At 41.5% G+C, this 20,506-nt stretch overlaps 1 protein-coding gene across 1 annotated transcript in view; it reads left to right on the top strand.

Moving 5' to 3' along the window:
- The window catches only part of DDX23 (DEAD-box helicase 23), a 497,343-nt gene that overhangs the window by 340,283 nt on the left and 136,554 nt on the right, over positions 1 to 20,506 (top strand). The window contains exon 15 of the mRNA XM_044083796.1: positions 9,487 to 9,595. Coding sequence (XP_043939731.1) covers positions 9,487 to 9,595 — 109 coding nt within the window. The remainder of the gene's footprint in view (positions 1 to 9,486; positions 9,596 to 20,506) is intronic.

Below are 20,506 nucleotides of genomic sequence, written 5' to 3' on the forward strand. Positions count from 1 at the left end.
TTACCTTATCAAAATGGCTCGGAGATTGTATTACCTTTTCATACTCCCTAGCGAATTGATCTAAACCTGTTCAAATCAAAGCTCATTCAACTAGGGCCATAGCAACTTCAGTTGCTTTTCACTCCAGGGCTTCCATGGATGACATTTGTGCAGCAGCTATTTGGGCTAAACCCCATACTTTCATCAAGCATTACAAATTGGATTTGGTCTCCCGGGGAAGAGCGGCCTTCGGCTCAATGGTTCTCAGGAATGTTCTTCCATAAGGGCCACCCAGGATCTCCAATTAGCTGGGGATTCTGTCCCATCAGTGATGAATAGGAAGAAGATTAACAACTTCAGATAAAGAAGTTATGTCTTACCATAACATTCCATCTGAGTTGGTCCTCCTGCCGACTGTCTGATAGTTTCGGTTGTCGAAGGGTATTGGCAGGAATGCAATTTCTCAGAAGACATCCCGAGAATGCCTGATTAAAATTTTGTCTACCCAAGATAGGCATTACTGGTCCAAGGGACCTCTGGTGGCCCCTTTGACTATAGGAGCAGCCACCCAGCAAGAAATGTCTGATGATACAGCTTCTGTTCATCTGCCCAGCAAGGAGTCCAAGGTAGTCAACAGAGTGGGCAAGCATGTGTACACCTTGTGCACTTTTGCCCTGAGAGTGTTGATTTGTGCCTCATACATAACATAGTTCCAAGGAAATTTAGCATAACAAGCTGTAGACTCTTTGTGAAAGCCTGTCATGCCACAATACGTTATTTTTCTTACTTTTGAAGCAAAGTATTTTTACATGTATAGTGTTTGGTACGTGGTCATTTAATATGTCTGTCTCACATTCTGTCTCATTTAATGACTCTGGAATGCGAGGGATGGGAACTTTGGATGAGAAAGAGTTTTTTGACCATTTTGGGTTTGGGATACTTTTAATTGTTTGTGGTTTATAATTTAGTAGCAAAGGTCTTAAGGTAAAGCTTCTTCCTGTCACAAATGTGAGACCATAAATTGGGAAGCACTGCTGTTCACCATGTGCTCCTTTGGTAATGTGATGTCACTTTTGTAAGATAGCTTACCACGATGTCAGTGGATCAGTACATTGGAGCTGCTTGTTCCGTAGATCCTGTATTTTAGTTTGTGGTTGTGAGACTCAGTAAAGAGGGAAGAAGTGAAGCTTCCTTTTTAATTTCTCCTTTTCTGTGAGTTTGTACAGTCTTAGTGTAGAGTCTGCAGATACCAAGGGGTGGTGCAACAATTGTTTTGTGGTATTTTGAGTTGCAGTATTTTGCATTCCTGAATGAGAGATGTGATATGTCTTACTAAATCCCTAAAATTATAGGCCCAGGAACTCTATAATGTAACTGTAATTCCATCTCCTAATAAGTAAATGCAGAATTCATTCTTGCATTTTTAAAGTGCCTCCTAAATCACCTAATACAGGGAACTGTGCCTCCACTTTTAATTTCCCACAACTATCAGCCAGTTCTATTGCATATCCCATCAGCATACTATTTAACAGATCTATTCAGGAGTCGCATGTACCACTTATCTGGAAAGAAGCATACATTCTACCTCTTCATAAAGGTGGCAGAAACTCTGACATGTCTAATTTCCGACCCATTACCATTAATTTTCCCCATCTCTAAAATTTTGGTGTCCATACTCAGCTTCTTAAATATCTAGTTCAAAACCACATCCTTTCTCCTACTCAGCACAGTTTCAGGCCAGGTCATAGTACCACCACAGCTCTCATTTCCTTTACGGATGCAGTTAACCAAGCCCATGATGCAGGCAGTATTGTCTCCTCAGTCTTTCTTGACCTGTCTAAGACCTATGGTATGGTATCCATCCCTTTCTTCTCAACAAACTCTCCAGCTTAGGCATTTCACCCCCAACTCTGAACTGTTTCTCTTCTCAAACTACCTTACCAACAGTCAACAACCTATTAAATGGCTTCATTCTTTCTCACCTTTTCTTAACACTACCACAGGTGTTCCCCAAGGATCCATACTAGGATCCCTTCTTTTTAGCATATTCATTAACAACTTTCACAACACCCTTACTCAAGGCACCATCATTCAATATGCAGATGATTTTACAGTCATCTACGCAGCCAAGTCCATATGTGAACTACAACTACTTACCTAAAATGCCTTCATATCAACCAAAACCTGGATGTCAAAAAATCATCTCACTCTAAACTCCAGTAAAACTATACTCCTGATATGTACTCCCCAAAAATGCACTCCCTCAACAAAAATTAATTCACTGTTCATTCTCAGAATAACAGTATTATCGAAGTAGTTTAAATTACTAGACTGCTAGGTGTCATCATAGACGAAAACCTAACATTCGACCTCCATATTTAGAGCAATGTCAAAAAACACATCAGAAACTGGGCATCCTCTGTAGACATAACTATTTCCTTAACCATGCTGCAAAAATGTCTCTTGCCTCATCCTTTCTGCAACCATCTCTATTATATGGTGCCCCTATTCTTACCAACATCAAGTCATCCTTGAAATTCAAACTAGATACATGCTACGTGATTGCTAAATTCATAACAAATGCTAAATTCTCATACCACCATTGTTAAATTCTCTACCCCCCCCCCATTAACAACAACACATACATTTATATGTAAATCATCAACTTGCCCTGCCCTTTCTAATCTTCTTACCACCTACCACCTAACTAGATCTCTTAGATTTGAAAATAAACTTTTGCTCAAAGTAGAAAAAACAAATTTCTCAGCTGGTCAGATACTTTACTCTTTTACTGTCTCAAAAGTATGGATTGCCCTACCACCATCAATCAGAACCAGTAGCAATCCTTCTCCCTTAAAAAGAAGTCGCTTAGACAACACCTGTCCTTTCTCTGGCTGTCTACATGTACCAATACCACACTTACTAAAACCTAACTCTCTTCTCAGCACCACCACAACTAATTCTATCTGTACTGTTACTTTTCACAACTTTCTATCTCTCAGTTACCACACAACTGACCTGCTTGCACTACCCTATTAATTTATCAACTATTCTTACCCTCTTAAGTGATGAAAGTCTTGAAACATATATATTCTACTGTGTAAGCATCTTTGGTTTGGTAAATATTACTGTAACATGACTATAACTGGCTCAACTGGAAGCTTCCCATGTAGTGTATTTATTACAAAGATCTGTGTATACTGTATAATGTCATTTATTGTGCGCTGTAAATACTCTGTATTGCTTCGTTCATATTGTGTACTGTTAACTTTATTGTGGAGCTTTTCTCCCCAGGCCTCCACTGAAAATGGGCTCACTTCGGCCGAGTGGACAATCCCAGTAAACAAATGCAAATAAATAAATATACAAGGTTACCGTACGTCAGAGTGAGGAAACACTCAGACGTGCCACGACCTTAGACTTCCTCCATTGTGGAACTAACCGTCTTGCAGTTATTGCCCTTTGAATTACATCAGATAACCACTCTAATCAAATGCGCTTTTTATGTTGTATTTTTTTCCTACTTTGTGTTCATAACAGTGACAAACTGATTCCTGGAGCTGTAGTTAACGAAAGGTGGATTTGTGTGGGTGTGAGTATACTTCACTTTCTGGAGATACTCAAAGGTGGATATTTTTCAAAGCTTCCATTTGTGAATAATCTGAGGGTATAGTCAGGGAAGTCACTGATATTCTAATCCAGAGACAAACATCTTATGACATTTGTTTACTGATATTTGATGATCACAGATTTACTGTCCTTACTTTATCACTGACTGCGATAGAGGATTTTTTTCTGCTGCTTTTGTTGGTTTAATTTTTCCAAGTCCTTAGTGTTTCTAATAACATGACATGAGTGGACCCCATTCCTAAGTCCAGGTATTGATGAAAGTTTGTGAAATTAGTATTGTTTCAGTCTTTGATGTTAACCAAAAGTGCTCTTTGCAGCATCTGTAGCATGTCTAAATAAGACTGTAACATTTTTTTATGAGACCCATTGCTCCTACTACTATTGGAGTTGTCTGGGTATCCTTATAGACACTATAATCATTGGGTGTAGCAGTTTCAATGTTACTTTTATCTTCTTTTTATGGACTACTATATTTGGTTTTCTGTCTTCTGTATTTTGAACTGCTGGTAATGGGTGATCCCGTGTCATATAAATTTCATCACTCTGTGTAATGCTTTGTGGCTCATGGTTCCAGTGCTTCTCAGCTACGTCAATATTGTAATGCTTGCCTAATCCTCAATGCAGCAATGTTGCCACATCATTATGCCTTTCAGTATACAGTCACTTGGCCATTAGTGTATTAAACAAGATGTGCGACTGTTTCCAGTTCTTTTTCACAGAACCTGCATTTGTCTGTTTCTCCCACATGTTCAATGGAATTTGTAAACCATCGGATATATAGTCCACTGTTCTGCGCCGATTTAAATTCACCTCTCCTTAACCATTTCTGTATTGGATCCTGACTGACATGAAGCTATTCAAGGAGTTTTCTTTACCTGAAACTGTATTTATGCTTTTTCCATTTACTTTTTGTGCTTTCATCCCCTCATCTGATGAACTATACAGTTTTAAATCATTCACATAAAGAAAAATCTTTACACTTTTGTTGTTGTCTGGGAGCCAAATTGCAACTGTGATCTAGTCTTTAAAGTTGACTGCTAAATGGGTTAAGGGCAAGGCAAAAGAGCAGCTGTGACAGTGTCACCCTGGAGTATCCCCCCTTTGAATTTTTATCCCTGGGATAATAATTTATCTTTTGTCATGGCTTAGCTGCAGAGTAGTGTGGCACTGTTTCAAATCACCGTAATGTAATTGATCAGTGTAGGGTGGTGTGTACCTTATACATCTGTAAGCACTCCTTTATATATGAATTTAGGATGCTGTCAAATGCTTTTTTGTAATCTGTTGATGCCATACTTAAATCCTTCCCCTTTTCACATTTCTTCATTATAACTTCATTTAACAATAGATGGTCCTTTGTTCCATATAACTTTCTTTTGTTACCCTTTTGTTCAGTTGCCATAACTGAGTTTTCTTCTAAATGACTATAAACTCTATCAGCATCAATTTCAGTGTATAGTTTATACTTCATTGGAAGGCAGGTTAATGGTCTGTAGTTTTTAGGATAGCTTGTTGGTTAACTCTTAAAGAATAGTATCGTTTTTTCCATGTCTATATCAGAACATCAAACACTAAAAATAGCAAACGCTTATTTATGGAACTTAAAAGCTCAAAACCTTAAAATGTCGAAGGAACAGATCAACAAATTTTTTCCCAGGGAAAAAATTCGCTGATCCAAAAAAAATGTATAGACAAAATAAAGTTACCCCCGCCCTCAACTTAAATATACCAACTCTGAGATCGCACCACAGTGGAGAAAACAGCAAAGTCTGGAGAACGGCCCATAGATTTATTTTCCCTGGGGAAAAAATTGATGTTCTGTGCCTTCAGCATTTTCAGGTTTCGTGTTTTAAAGTTTGATTAAAGAACGTTCGCTAATTTAAACATTTGCTCTTCTAATAGGAACCTAGTTTTCCTGTTGTTAACCAGATTGACATTGAGCTTCAATATAGGCAGGCAGCTTTGGTCCTTCCCCTCTCTGTAGGACATAAGAGATGCATGAAGATGGGACTGATGTGAGCACTCAGTTTTTTTCAGGACTGTTTGTTACATGAGTGTTTGGGTTCCAGGTACCAGAATGCCATATTTTTAGGTTCATAGTTTACCTCAGTGGATTCCAAGAACAATTCCAACATTGGCTTTGATGTTGGGTGGGCCACTACCAGGCTCCATTTATGTGGCTCAATTTGAGGTCATGTTGCTTCTGGGTGACCCAGTATTAGCCTAGCCTATAGTACTACATCTGCACCAGTGTTTGCTCAATCTCCCAGTGGCCAGACACTGGGTCCAACACTAGATCGCCCTGTGTTGATGGGACTAGCAGCTACCAAAATTCAGACAGTGTTGGAAGGCCAACATTGCTTGGTCTTCTGTTGAGTATCCAGCTACTGGGGGTCACAGATCAGGCATTGCCCCCTTCTACAGTGCAGGAACCTCAAGGAAACCTGTCATTGCGACCATCAGATGAGGGAAAGGGACTTCTGGCATCAGTGCAAATCACTTATCTTCACTTCAGTTATCTTCACAAACAGAATGCTCCCTAGAAAGACTCACCACATTGGCTCTGTGATGGGAGCTTATTGCATTTATTTCAGTCTGTTCTCTTGGACACATATTGTTTCCCCCTTCCCCCAAATTAGCCATACCAGTGATTGTTTTGCAGAAATCATGTAACTGCCCTCTGCTTTCTTTACACATCTTGTCACCCCAAATAAGATAGGTACTTCCTGCACAATTTTTTGATGTGTGATTTTGAAGAAAGTTACAAGACGAGGTGGCCTCAGTAATTAGTTTCCACTTGTTTATAAACATGTACAGTACCCTTAGGCTTGCCAAATGATGTAACTATCCTGTGTTTTCATACATACCCTGCCTCTTTACACCCCCAGAAGATGGTCACCTTCTGAGTACTCCTCTGATGTTAGATTGTCATGAAAGAACAAATGATCACAATAACGCATTTCATCTTGTAGCTGTCAGACACTGTACACTGTCCCAACTCCCACCAAGCCACAATAGTGATCTCATTATTATGATCACCCTAACTGTTCAGTTTTACTCACAGACCCCCACCCCCTAATCATGTAGCCACTTCTGGTGATCACATGCAAAGTATGATCTCCAAAGGTGATGTTTAGAATGACTGCAGTAATGTATCTCTAGTCACCGCTATAAGGAACTCCTGCCAATTTGTTTTTCATGGTAAAATTAAATAAAAAATAAAAACAACTATTGCATTGTATTGTGTGCTGTGAGTAGTATCTACTTTTGCCACTGCCAATAAATCTATCTTGTTTCCTGCTAATAATGAGTAAAAGTGACCTACTTTCAAGAGTAAACTTCCTGAAGATCAAAGCATGTGCTGCTTATGTTAGTCTCTATTCAAATGACTAGAGATTGCCAGGAAAGCACTTCATTTGCTCTTGGCAAAGAATCAGTCTCAGGTTCTTATAGGGCATAGCAGTAAGACATCAATTGGTTACCTGTGTCCTGTTAGTATGTTTGTGAGATCTAAGTGAGAAAACATGCCAAATAAATAACACGACTACTCATTTTAGGTTAAATTTCCCAATGATTGTAAAATAAAGCTGCAAAATATCAGTTTGGCTAGTACAGTCATTGTATTAACCAGACCATTATCTTGCAGATGTGCTGACTGAGAAGATGTTTTTATTGTTTTAAAATCAGCTTAAGTCAATTTTAGAGAGAGAGAGAGAGAGAGAGAGAAAGAGAAAGAGAGACTCTTGCATTGTAACAGACATTGACAAATTAAGATTATGAGCTCTGTATTGTGGCCAACAGTGTCACCAGATGAGTCACTGCGGCATCGTAGAGAAATTCAAAATGTTGACATTTAGTAAGTATTATGTATAGTTCCTGACTGCTGAGATTCGGGTCCTTATAGTGAACAAGTTGTTAATGTAGTGGAAAATTAGTGTTATTGCCGATGTTTGTGTTGCTAATGTTGTAAACATCTTATCTGATGGAAGAAATTATTTGTCAACTATGTTAAAAGGAAAATATTTAGACTACTGAATAGAGCCTACATTAGGTCACACTTGTGTACGTGTTTGTTTTGTTTGTAAAGCCGCGGTGGTGCAACGGTAGCGTTGTTGCATCACAACAAGAGGTTCTCCCATTCGATTCTCGGCTGGAGCGCCTTCTGTGTGGAGTCTGCATGTCCTCTCCACGGTCGAGTGGCATTCAAAAGACATGCGTAGAATGGGCGTGCCTTTGTTGAAGGTTGGACGTCAAAGCTGGCACCTCAGCACCCGTAAAAAATCTACTGCCAATCATTACCGGACCGGAGTTCCACTGTGGCGACCCCTAACCGGGAAAAGCCGAAAGAAGAACAACATTGTTCTTTATACATTTGATAAGCAGTTGATATGGATTAGTCCAGCATGCATTTTTTAGCCACTGCATGGGCCATACAGTAGAAGGTAATACATAATACATTCTAGCATTTGTGTAAAGCAAATGGTGACGTGTAGTATAAGTAAACCTCCATTCAGATAATGTTAGCAAAAACTACAAGTAAAGCAGTTAGTCAAAACAATGCATAGTCATCTAAAAGGAGGAATATGAATACAGCGTTTTAACATTATAATTTATCATGAATAAATGTACTTGTGGAAGTTCAGTGCACTGTTTCAATACCTTTTTACATGCATAGATGTATATATTTAACATTACACTAAACTTTTTGTTTAGTTTATTTATTTATTTTATTTTTTTTTTTTGCGTGATTGTTGCCTTCTCTTGTTTGCCAGTATTTTTTCACGTATGGTCCAGGGTAATGAAAGATATTTTCATAATGGTCTTGCCAGTTTCTGCCTTATCAGCTGTGTCATATCCCAAAGGTCCTTGCATACAAGAGTATGTATACAAGGGATCCAGGTTTATAGGTTCATAGATAAGTACTAGGCTAACTGCCCTTTTGGGCCATTTTAAGCCTAGCCAGTTACCCCATGTGAGAACCAAACCCTGCACCTTGTGTCTGTAAGGTAAATACCTTAACCATTATGCTAACCTTCTTCCTAGGTGCTGTGTGGTACTTTGGATCCAGGGACAGTGTTGTACAGAAAGGCTAGCAAATTTCTTGACCCTTATATACTCACAGCTGACTAGGTGGTTGTTTAATTGTGTAGTGGCCAAACCAGATGATACCATGACTGGATTCTGAATGCAGAAGTGGGTCTTTTGCAGTCGACTGACAAGTATTGCAAGTTGACATCTAGTCCTTCCCAGTTAGAGGGCTAATGGTACCTAAGCATTGTATCTAGAGAAATATTAAGAGTAGAAAAGAACATATTTTTAAATACTTTGTTTTGACCCACAAAGTGCATAGTTTGCTTGGTTTCTGTCTCCTGTTGTCTTACTCGACTCTTCTCAGTTCTGACCCTGAGGTTCTGCGGTATTTAGATTTTTTGAGTGTACTTCTTATAGCTATTCCTGTTTTGGCTGGCAGGCATAGTGCAGTGTCCAGTATACTAATTCCAGAGAAGGTGGCACGTGCAAAGATGCTCCTTGGGCAGGCTTGCAGCTTCAAGTTTATATTCATTGGGGCATAGTACTAGACCTTCCTGAAGATAATGTTCTTGCAGCAGGGCAGTATAGTTCCCCCAGGCTAGGTAAGCAGACCTTGACTGTTAGCCTTGTCCTTCCCTTTGAAACTTCTATATTAACTGTGATTCTGGTCAAACTGGCTCATGGGGGTGTAGAATGGGCAGGTCCTGTGTGCCACAGGACTGTCAGAAAGAGGTTAAAGGTTTTTCCTTATGGCTTCTTTTGATGTTTGAGATTAATATTTTTTTACCTATTTATGATATTTAAAACTGTTTACATTTATTTAATTTGCATTCTTTCCCTTAACAGGAAGAAGTTATTAGAGATCCTTGGCAGTGGCTTCGACCCACCTATTATCATCTTTGTCAACCAGAAAAAAGGTTGCGATGTCCTGGCTAAATCACTGGAAAAGATGGGGGTAAGGAAGATGTGTTACTTTGTATTTGGTAGAGGATGAAATGCTCTACTGTAATAGAAAGTAGTGTTATTCATAATGCAAATATATGTATTGGTATAGGTATGTCCTCAGAGAAGTGCTATAGTAAAATCTTTGCAATGGTGTAACCATGTATTTCTGACAGTACTGTAGGATTTGATGATCGTTCATTTGTTTTAAAGGTCTGGCAGATGTTAGATGGAACACCTTTTTACAATGCTTAAAGGCAGGAGCATGTGGGAACTACAGATGTTCATTGTAGTCAGTGTTGCAGCACTAAGTCTTGGGACTTCTGCCATGCAGAAGCTTTTGGCCTCCCCAAGTACTACAGTATTTCACCATAACCCTGCAGGCAGACTCCCCTACCATTCGATATCAGGATGCAAGTAATATAGAGAGACATTGGTTGGCATCATCTTATGTTCTTTCTTGCATTATCAGTCTGATGAACAAGACCCAAGTATGTGAGTGTCATCAGCCTTTGGTCGACTTGAATTCCCAGAGGATTCAGCTAAGTACCCCACTGGAAGAACTACTTTTATCTTTAATTGTAGTTAAGATGTTGGATGTTTAATGCTTAAAATAGTTAACAGTTGTCTATCATATGGCAAACAGATACTTCACAGAGACTTGCATTCTTATTGCTTGTCCTGTTTAGGGCTGGAGCATGATATGCCCAACTGCCCTTTTATGCTAGATTTAATAACAAGACAATTAAGAGCAGAGCCAAATCCCTCCATCAGTATTTAGGCAGGTAGCTGTTGACCTCCACACAACATTGTGTGTGCCAGTTCCCAGACCATCATTCTGAAGAAGCAAAAGGGAAAATGCTCAGGGAAGAAGGATGTGGGTGAAGCTGATGATATCTCCATGTCCAGATCCCCTCCTCTTTGAGATCACTGACTCCGATAAGGTGCCTTTGAGCCCTCTGGTCCTACACCTCCTGACACAAGACTGACATCATTTGGGTCTGAAGCTATGCTGGCCACAGGTTTCCAATGCAAGCATTGTGGTGACAAAGGCTGAGGGTGGTATTCCCTTAGTATTAGTTCAGGGGTAATTACCCTAGAACTGGATCCAGTTCTCAAGTCATCTGCCCATGACTGGAGGCTTTGTTGTCTGCCTCCAAGCCTAAAATTCAGGCTGGCTTGCCCCAGCTGATGGTGTCTAAATACCCTGCTGCCTCTACCCAGGTCTCTCTATGGGACCTACTCAGGCCAGTGCAGGACTTCATGGATTTCATGAGGTCTAGGCAACCCTGCCTGGAAAAGAGACTGTGCCTGGAACCTTCCCTGAGAAAAAAAGGGACCCCACCCAGACTGTGCCTGGTACCTTCCCCTGCGAAAAAAAGGGGCCTCCCCGGGAGGCACTGAGTCCTTAGAGTCAGAGGATGTGCAGGAACTTGCCTGTGTGGTGCATATCCCCCAAACCTTGTTCTCAGCCTAGCACCATGAGGACTTGGCTTTTTGAGGATACATTTCATAGATTAAATGTGTCCTAAAGAATTTTCCTAGGCCCACGCCAGTTAAAGAAATCTGTAGACTACTGGCTATACCTCCATTCCAAAAAGTCTTTTGATGTGTTTGTTGATATATCATTGCAGCCCAGTTCCGTATTCCCTACCATCAGCAGACCTGATTGCTTCCATGGGATGCTTGGATGTCTGTAGGATTCTGGCGGTGGATCCAGCTGTAGTGTTTCTGTAAACCAGCAAGAGTTCATTTATGTGTATGGATCAAAGAGCCCTCTTCCCAGTGATAGGGAGAGTGCATTCATAGACCGATTTGACAAAAACACCTGCACCTCAACCACCCTGGCCACGAGAGCTCTGAGCTGCCTGTTCATCATGCTCAAATATGTTGTCTGTTAAGGAACAAATTAAAACTAAGGCAGTGGAGATGCAAGATAGGAGCCTCCAGAAGAATATCCTTGAATTGTGCAGTGTAGGCCTTGAGTTGCCTAAACATTTACTTAATGTGGCTGGGATGCATTTTATGCATCATGTAGGGCAGCTCCAATAGCGTCAGTGACAAGGAGATGTGCCTGGTGAGGACACAACCCCTGTCAGACCATGTTAAAGCAGAGCTCCTTGATGACCTACTAGACAACTTTTCTTTTTGGACCTCAACAGGAAAAGCGTTTTTGAGACTAGACCACAAGGGGAAACAAAGTCTGTTAGGGAATTCTAACCTTCCTGTATCCCCCAAATACAATAGAAACTACCCCACTAAGTGCTGACCGTTTTCCCCCAGGCAAGGAAAAAACAAAGCCTCTTAGTAGAAAAAGACCTTGATGCCAAAGAAAGTGGCAGACTGACCAGCTTCCCAGACCTGAGGGGGATCTAATGACACTTCCCCTGGAACAAAGCAACTGTGACTGTGCTCAGTATAACACTCTCCTTCTCACAAATCTCACACCATCCCCATTCCCATACCTTTCTGAGAGAGAAGCTCTTCTCATTTCTCTGTCATTAGGAACAGATTACACAGGGCAAAAGAGTACTGCAAATTATCAGAAAAGGATATCATCCTGTAGATGTTCTTCGTGTTTCACTGTTGCAGTCATTACATTTGGGTAATCTGCTGGCAGGTTGCCCTCAGTCGGCCTGAATTCCAAAGTCTTGGGACCTGCGTCGGTTGCCGTCTTCTCTTCCATGACGTCAGGGGTATAAAACATGCAGCTGACACCATTTTCTTTAGTCTTTCTTGCCGCGCGGTGTCTGAAGCAGAAGCATTTCGCAAGTGCCTGTCGGACGACTACTGAAATATTCGAGTTTGAGTTTCAGAACCAAAGTCTTCACAAAAGCTAAGTACCCCATTGAGGAAACTTTTTTCTTGCTTTTTACCGATGTCAGAAAAAGTTAATAATTGCATTACTTGTGGGAAGCAAATACCTCATAAGGATTTCCATTTATACTGTATTCCTTGCCTAGGCCCTGATCACAACGTGCCTGGCTGTCGGTTTTGTGCTAGATTTAACCAATGCACTATTAAGCGTTGGTATATTTTTGCATCTAAGTATTTTGGAAACAGATTTAACTACCCAGAAATGTCGTCGGATAGCAATCCGACTACCGGAGCATATAAAAAACGCAAAGAAAAGGACAGAGAAAGGCAGTCGAGATCCAAACCGACGACGAAGCTTCTCCTAAGCCAGTCGCCGGTACTCAGTGAGGCACTTTCGCAGCCCCTGATACCCGCTACCTTTGAGTTGCAGGCCTCTACCGACCCCCATGTGGAGTCTGGCATGCCGCAAGATACTCAAGGTATTGGACTGACAGATGTATCTCCCTCGGATGGGTCCGGAGCCGCTGAGCAGGCACCGGCTTCTGAGGGTGTATTCTGACCTCAACATTTATATATCAAACCGACGAAAGCTGCAAAACCAAAGGCAAAGACATCTTCTAAAACTAAAAAAACAATGCCTGAGCCACGTGCACAGGCCTCTATGCCTAAAAAACAGATGATCAAAATGGCTGAAGACCTTATTACCTTGATCAGGGGTACTCATCCCCCTCCAGATAAGAGGCCTAGGCAAGGCACTGACTATGAATCTTCAGATCAGGTTTCTATTTCTTCTGATTCCTCTTCTGATCAGGAATTATTTTTACCTCCCTATGAGGATTCTGATGCTGAGGAGTCTATTCCATCTGCATCTCCCCCTGAGAAATATTCATTTGGAGAAACCTTGCATACTTTGAGGGAGCATTTTCACTGGGAGAGTCAAGACTTCTCAGAATCAAAAAAGAGGCTCAGGAATTTCCTTCTTCTCCCTCAGCACAATCCTTTAGCCATTCCCCCTGTTTTAGATATTGTGGATGATGTGTTTTCGGAGTCAAGCCTGACCCCTGACCCCTGACTCCTTACCTCCTGCTCCCAGTAAGCCTGACAGGTATTACAGGGTCCCTGACTCTCATAAATTTTTATTTAGAAACCCTGCTGCTGATCCTGAAACTATTTCACAGGGTCCAAAGGGAGTAAAAGCCTCAACAGCAAAGAACTCTACCCCGTCCGACAGAGATTCAAGGGCACTGGACAGATGGGGAAAAAGGTTTATACATCTGCAACCTTGGCAATCAGGGCCTTAAACTGTCAATTTCATATGCTTAAGAACCAACAACATGTTATGGGATTGCTGAAACAGAAAATTATGTTGATTTCAGAATGTGCAGAAATTAAGGAATTGCAGGAATTATTGCATGCAGCTGAACAAGTTGGAAAGCATACTTTGCAATGTGGTTTTGACTCTTTAGAGGCCTCCTGCAGGGCCACAGTTACTGGATCTGTGATTAGGAGGCATGCCTGGTTAAAGGAACAAAATTTGCCTGATCATGTTAAAGCTAAATTGCTAGATACACCTTTACAGCATGATTCTCTGTTTGGTATTAAGGCAGAAGAGGTTTTAAAGAAAATGGAAGACAAAGCTAAGTCCATGCAAACTGTTAAAGATTTCTTACAAGTGCAGCCACCTAGATTCAGTAGACACTGGCCTACAAAAAATTGGTCCTTTCCTGTGTCAGACAGAGCTCAAAGGGGCAAATCCAGACGCCATAAAGGTTCCAGGTACCAGGCTCAAGACACACACAGGTCAAAGCAATGGGGAGCATCCACCTCCAAATCTGGAGGAGATAAAGCGCAAACCTACAGAAAGCAATCCCAATGACTTCCCTCTGCCTACACCAAGCACTTATCTATTGGCAGCACCCATAGGGGGAAAATTAGCACTTTTTGCTCAAAATTGGCAGTTAATAACCAGGACAAGTGGATACTAAACATCGTATCACAAGGATACAGATTCCATTTCCACACTCTGCCAATGACAAATGGTTGGCCAGATCTGCCAAAAAACCAATGGGCAGAGGCACAGAAACAGGTTACATCCCTCATGGGTATGGGGGCCATTCAGACAGTACCAGAACAGGAAAAAGGACAAGGTTTTTACTCAAGACTGTTCTTGGTAACCAGAAAGGACAAGGCCTGGCGGCCAATACTGGATTTATCGATTTTGAACACATACCTGGACATTCCAAAATTCAAAATGCTCACTTTGCAACAGCTTCTGCCCATGCTGGGCAAGAATGCTTGGCTGGTGACTTTAGACCTAAAAGAGGCATACCTGCATGTCCCGATAAGACAGTCGTGCAGAAGATACCTCAGATTCAAGGCTGGCTTAATGCATTACCAATTCTCTGCACTGCCCTTTGGCTTATCTACTGCGCCCAGGGTCTTTGCAAAGTGCCTGGCACCAGCAATTGCATTTTGCAGGCAAAGAAGTATTCAAATATATCCTTAAGTGGACGACTGTCTCATTCAAGCAGAGAACAAAGACACTCTCTTCTACGACACCTGGCGTTTGTGAAAAGGCTTCTAACATGCCTAGGGTACGCAATAAACGAAAAGAAATCACAACTGGTAACCTCTCAAACGATAACATTCCTGGGTGCAAGCTTGAATACAACTGCCCAGATGGCTTACTTCACAGCAAACAAAGGCAACTGACTACTTACTTCAAACTGATGGCAACAAAAACCCAGTCTTCTGCAAGACAAATTCTGCAGGCTCTGGGCTTCATGGCATCCTGCATCCTACTAATTCCATCTGCAAGACTGCATATGAGGAAACTACAATGGTACCTAAAAAGTTTATGGAGTCAACATTCACACAGTCTGGAAACAATGATTCCTCTCATTCCCTGCCTGCAACAGGAGTTTCTATGGTGGGCAAAGGCCTGTCACCAAAACATGGGACGGCCCTTCACTCTACCCCCTGCCAGCCAAACCTTAACAACAGATGCATCAGATTATGCCTGGGGGTGGCCCACATGGCAGGAAGATGCATTCAGGGCATATGGGCACCAAATCAAATGCATCTACATATCAACCAGAAAGAGATGCTAGCTGTTCAAAATGCCCTAACAGCCTTCAAGGACTTACTTCATCCAGGACAACTACTGATAAAGACGGACAACACCACAGTCATGTGGTATATAAACAAGCAAGGGGGCACCCACTCATACCCCCTTTGCAGATTGGCCATGGCACTGTGGGACACAGCTTTGACCTACCAAGTACATCTTCAAGCTCAATTCCTGCCAGGAAAACAAAACACTCTGGCAGACGATTTAAGCAGAAACCTTATGGATCCTCACGAGTGAAAACTAAATCCACAAGTCTTCAGCATATTAACAGAGAAATGGGGGAGCCAAGACATAGATCTATTTTCCTCTCCTCAAAATTATCAACTGAAAAGATTCTGCACAAGGACTTATCGCAGACAAGCATGGAAAATGGACGCTCTATCCTTCAGTTGGAAAAACCTATCAGTTTACGCCTTTCCTCCTCTGCCCCTTCTACCCAAGGTCCTCCTAAAAGTCAGACAAGAGAAGCCAAATATGATATTAATTGCCCCAGACTGGCCCCACCAATGCTGGTACCCAATCCTAAGGAACTTGTCTCAATACCCAGCTCGGACCTTGCCTCAAAAACCACAACTACTGTCCCAGCAAAACAATCAGATCCTGCACAATCAACTACAGACTCTGAACCTGGCAGCATGGATAATCCTGTAATCATACAAATGACACCTCTCAGTAAAGCTGTGATGGATGTCATTTTGGAAGCAGGCCTAGTACTAGAAAATCTTATGCTGATAAATGGAAGAGATTCTGTGCTTGGAATCAAGCACAAGGAACTGATACAGCAGAACCACATATTCCTCAGATATTACAATACTTAAATGAGATGCTTGACAAAGGCCTATCTATCTTTCTCATCAATCAAAATCCATGCCTGTGTCATTTCGGCTCATTACAGTACAGAGCCACTAATCTTTTCTCATCCTTTACTAAAGCAGTATCTCAGAGGAGCCAAAAATTTAAGGCCTCCTAGAAGATCACCCTTACCTGCTTAGGACCTCAATTATGTTTTGGAAAAGCTCACCCTGCCTCCATTTGAAACAGCTGCTACCGCTGATGTAAAGTTCTTTTCATGGAAGACAGCTCTGCTGCTAGCAATTACTTCAGCAAGAAGAGTTTCAGAGCTACAGGCCCTCATGGCTGTAGAGCCTTTTATCATATTTTACCCTGACAGGGTGTCTCTGAGGACAAATCCTACTTTTATGCCTAAGGTCGTTTCCAGTGTGGCTCTTAACCAAACAGTTCATCTACCAACCTTTTATCCAAATCCGCAGAACAAAGGGGAGAGTATTCTGCATTCCTTGGACTTACACAGACAGCTAAATTCTACTTGAGCAGGACTAAAGCTCTAAGAAAAACTGAGCAATTACTAGTGTCATTTGCTTCAAGATCAGAAGGAAAGGCTATTTCAAAGCAGACAATTTCAAAGTGGATAAGCCATAGCCATTGCATCCGTTTCTGCTACTTACACCATGGCAAACCTGTGCCCAAGGGCATTAGGTTTCACTCCACCAGGGCTGCAGCTACTTCAGCAGCCTTTCTCAGAGGAGTACCAACCAAGGACATTCTAGAGGCTGCTACTTGAAGTTCTGTTCACACCTTTACAAAGCATTACCATTTGCCTCTCTACTCTAAGTCCAGGGCAGGCTTTGCCACTGCAGTACTGCAGGGCCTTATAGCCTCACCTAATGCTGTTTAGCTCCAGCCTCCCAATCATAGCTTTGGGATTCTACCCAAATGTAATGACTGCAACAGTGAAACATGAAGAACATAGTACAGTTGTGTACACTTACCATAAATGTAGATGTTCGAGTGTATTCACTGTTGCAGTCCTGGTTACTCTCCCGCCATCCCCCTGTCATTCTACAGTTTATCTTTCCTTCTCTATTTTCTACAACCTATGTGGTGTATTTGCTTGTAGATGAAGGTAAACTTTATATTTATGCATGTATGCATATAATTATTTATAATATTGCTACCTTTTTGGGGGCACCTGACATCGGGGGCAAGAAAAACTAAAGAAAATGGCGTCGGCTGCATGTTTTATACCCCTGATGACCTGAAGTCATGGAAGAGAAGACAGCAACCAACGCAGGACCCAAGACTTTGGAATTCAGGCCGACTGAGGGCAACCTGCCAGCAGATTACCCAAATGTAATGACTGCAACAGTGAATACACTCGAACATCTACATTTATGGTAAGTGTACACAACTGTACTTTCTGGACGACACCACCCTTCTTAGCCATCCCCATTCAAAACAACAAAGGAACTTAATCCTCCCCTCTTACAAGATCTATTGCAGTAGGGCTCCATCTGGCCAATTTCTACAGGAGAGGCAGCCACAGAATTCTGTTTATGCCTCCTCTTATTGCCTGAAATAGAACAAACCTGGATACCTATCCTGATCTTTCAAGACACAACAGATTCCTTATAGTACCCAAATTCAGAGTGTTAACCTTGCAAAACCTCTTGTTCCTTATTTTCCCAGGGGCTTGGATGGGTTCCCTGGATTTGAATGATGAATAACTTCTTATATTTATCCTTTAGGAGCACAAGAAGGTCCTACATTTTCAGGCAGGGAGATCCCAGTACCATTTGCCTTATCTACTGCATCCAGACGTTTTTACCAAATGTCCGGCAGCAGTTTCTGCATTTTGCAGAACCATGGGTGTCCACATTTACACATAGCTTGGATGACTGCTTGATACAAGCAGCATCAGCAGCAGAATGTCTGACAGGCATGCATATCACCATAGATTGTGTTCGAATGGTGGGCTTTGCCATCAGTATGCAGAAGTCACAACTGACCCCCAACACAGGGCTATATTCTTGAGGGCAGATCCAGACTCAGTCCAACAGAGGACTTGTTTACCAGAGGACAAAGTTTTGTCTGCCTCGGAGTACTTCAGACTCTTGTGCAACCAACAGACCACACAGCAAGGAGTGTTTGTAAGGATGGTGAGATGCATTTTTCTTTGTACCAAACAGTACCGCCTCTGGGCTATATCCAGCGCCAGAGCTGAGGTTGCCTCTGCCATTCTACAGTGTCTGTTGTCCTAGACTCTCCAACCTCCCCAGTAGGAAAGCATTGCAAAGTCCTTCCAAAACATGGTACTGCAGCACTGACTACAATGAACATAATACAGTTGTGCAGATAACTTACTGTAATTGCAGGTGTTTGAGTAGCTCACTGTTAAAGTACCCTTTCTCACTATTAAAGTACCCTTTCCCTCCCTCTTACATCTCTTCTCTGCCACCTCTCAGGTTGGGGTGTGTACCCTGCCTGTCACCATCTCCCTTCCCATCACATCTTGCTCCACTTGCATATGGTCACTTGTTGTCAGTAGGGTATGTGGGGTACATCATGCTCCACCTGAGGGACATTGGACTTTGGTACCTCGGGCAAGAAAATCTTGAAACTTCCACCAGCCAAAGACCGTTTATATAACTGATATCTGGACTTTGCCAGTAGGGGGATAGTCAAACGCTCTGGTACTTTGGACAGCCGTGGGCTACTGCAATTCAGGAAGTTCCAAGGCTTAGTAATGCAGCATTGATCTACTTGAACATCTACAATTGTGGTACTATTTTCTGACATCTGTCAAGGACCATATGGACGATTTAGAGAGCAAATTTACACAGAATGTCTTAGTAATTTTTTTTTTCTTCATAAAGTGCTGTTGATTAAAAAAATCATTAATGCATTCATGCTAAAAATAGAATTGTTATTTTCAGAAATGGAGAAAAAAAGCACTAAGTCATAAAAAGACATGTATTTGCAAAGGAAAATAATGAACATTTTCTTTAAAGAAGGAAGTGCATATTGCACAACATGGTTTGCTTTTGTACTGTAATAGTATTTTTAGCTCATTATCTGGGGCTTGAGGTAGTGTAATTATACAAAGATATGACCACGCCTTGAATATGATTATGACTGTCCATTGTCGGGTAGCTGGAAAATCAGGAGGCTGTGTTTCTCATATGACTTTTCTCCTTTACAGAAGAGGTATCCAGTTTCTTATTACTCGTGCTACATGACTGCTGTTAGATGCCTGTAAAGAAGCAGCAGCAACAATGACTGATATAGGAACGTAGGAACAATACTAATCAAACAATCACAGGAGCCACAAGATTCCTACCTACATACACCTTTAAGTAGACACAAATAATTCTTGTTTCCCTTTATAGGCACTTAATAATGCTCACCTTTTCTTTTGGAAGTTTGGGAATTGGTCACATCAGTTGTTGCAGCCTGTCACAGACTGTTTCATGAGGGGATGACATACCACCTTTACCATATCCAGGTTATTGCATTTCTGATTAGTAGCTATCTAGCTGGCAGAGGGACTGAGTTGCTACGTTTTTATTGATATATTGGGTTCTAGTGTGAGATTAGGAAGCCAAAAAGCCAGGCTAGGGAAAAAAAGGAAGGATAGCATGACACTGAAGAACTTGTACTAGGAAAGAAAAATAGCATAATTAGTGAAGCGCTTCTTATTTTAGGTTAATGAAAAGAATGTGGGTTACTCACCTTGTGATTTACATCTTTTGGAGGTCAGTGTCGCAGCACACAGTCCCATGTCCCTTTCTGTGGTGGAGAGAGGTCCTTTGGAAAGCTTATGGGAATATTGTTTATTTGCATGGTACCCTGTAAGCAGTGGCTAGAAGGCTGTAAAGATAGCTTGTGGTCAGAGTAATTATTGGTTACTGGTGGGTGTAAAGTAGCTTGGCAAAAGCCACATGTGAAGCCAGTTGTTTGAAACGGAGGTTGCTTCTTCTGCTGTAACTCCCAGACTTTGTAATTAATCCCAAGGTTGATGCAGCCCAGTGGGGAGTGATTTTCTTCTTCTCATTGACTTTGATTTCACAAAAATGATTTTGAGCCATTTGCATAAAACCAATGTTTTGTGAAGGCTGTTTTTGCCAAAATTTGCGACTTCCACTTTTTAATCTCATTCTGTTTCTGTGGAAATTTCCT

Source organism: Protopterus annectens, chromosome 9.part0 (genome assembly GCF_019279795.1).
Source record: "Protopterus annectens isolate FY-2018-M chromosome 9.part0, PAN1.0, whole genome shotgun sequence".
Classification (NCBI taxonomy): Eukaryota; Metazoa; Chordata; order Ceratodontiformes; family Protopteridae; genus Protopterus; species Protopterus annectens.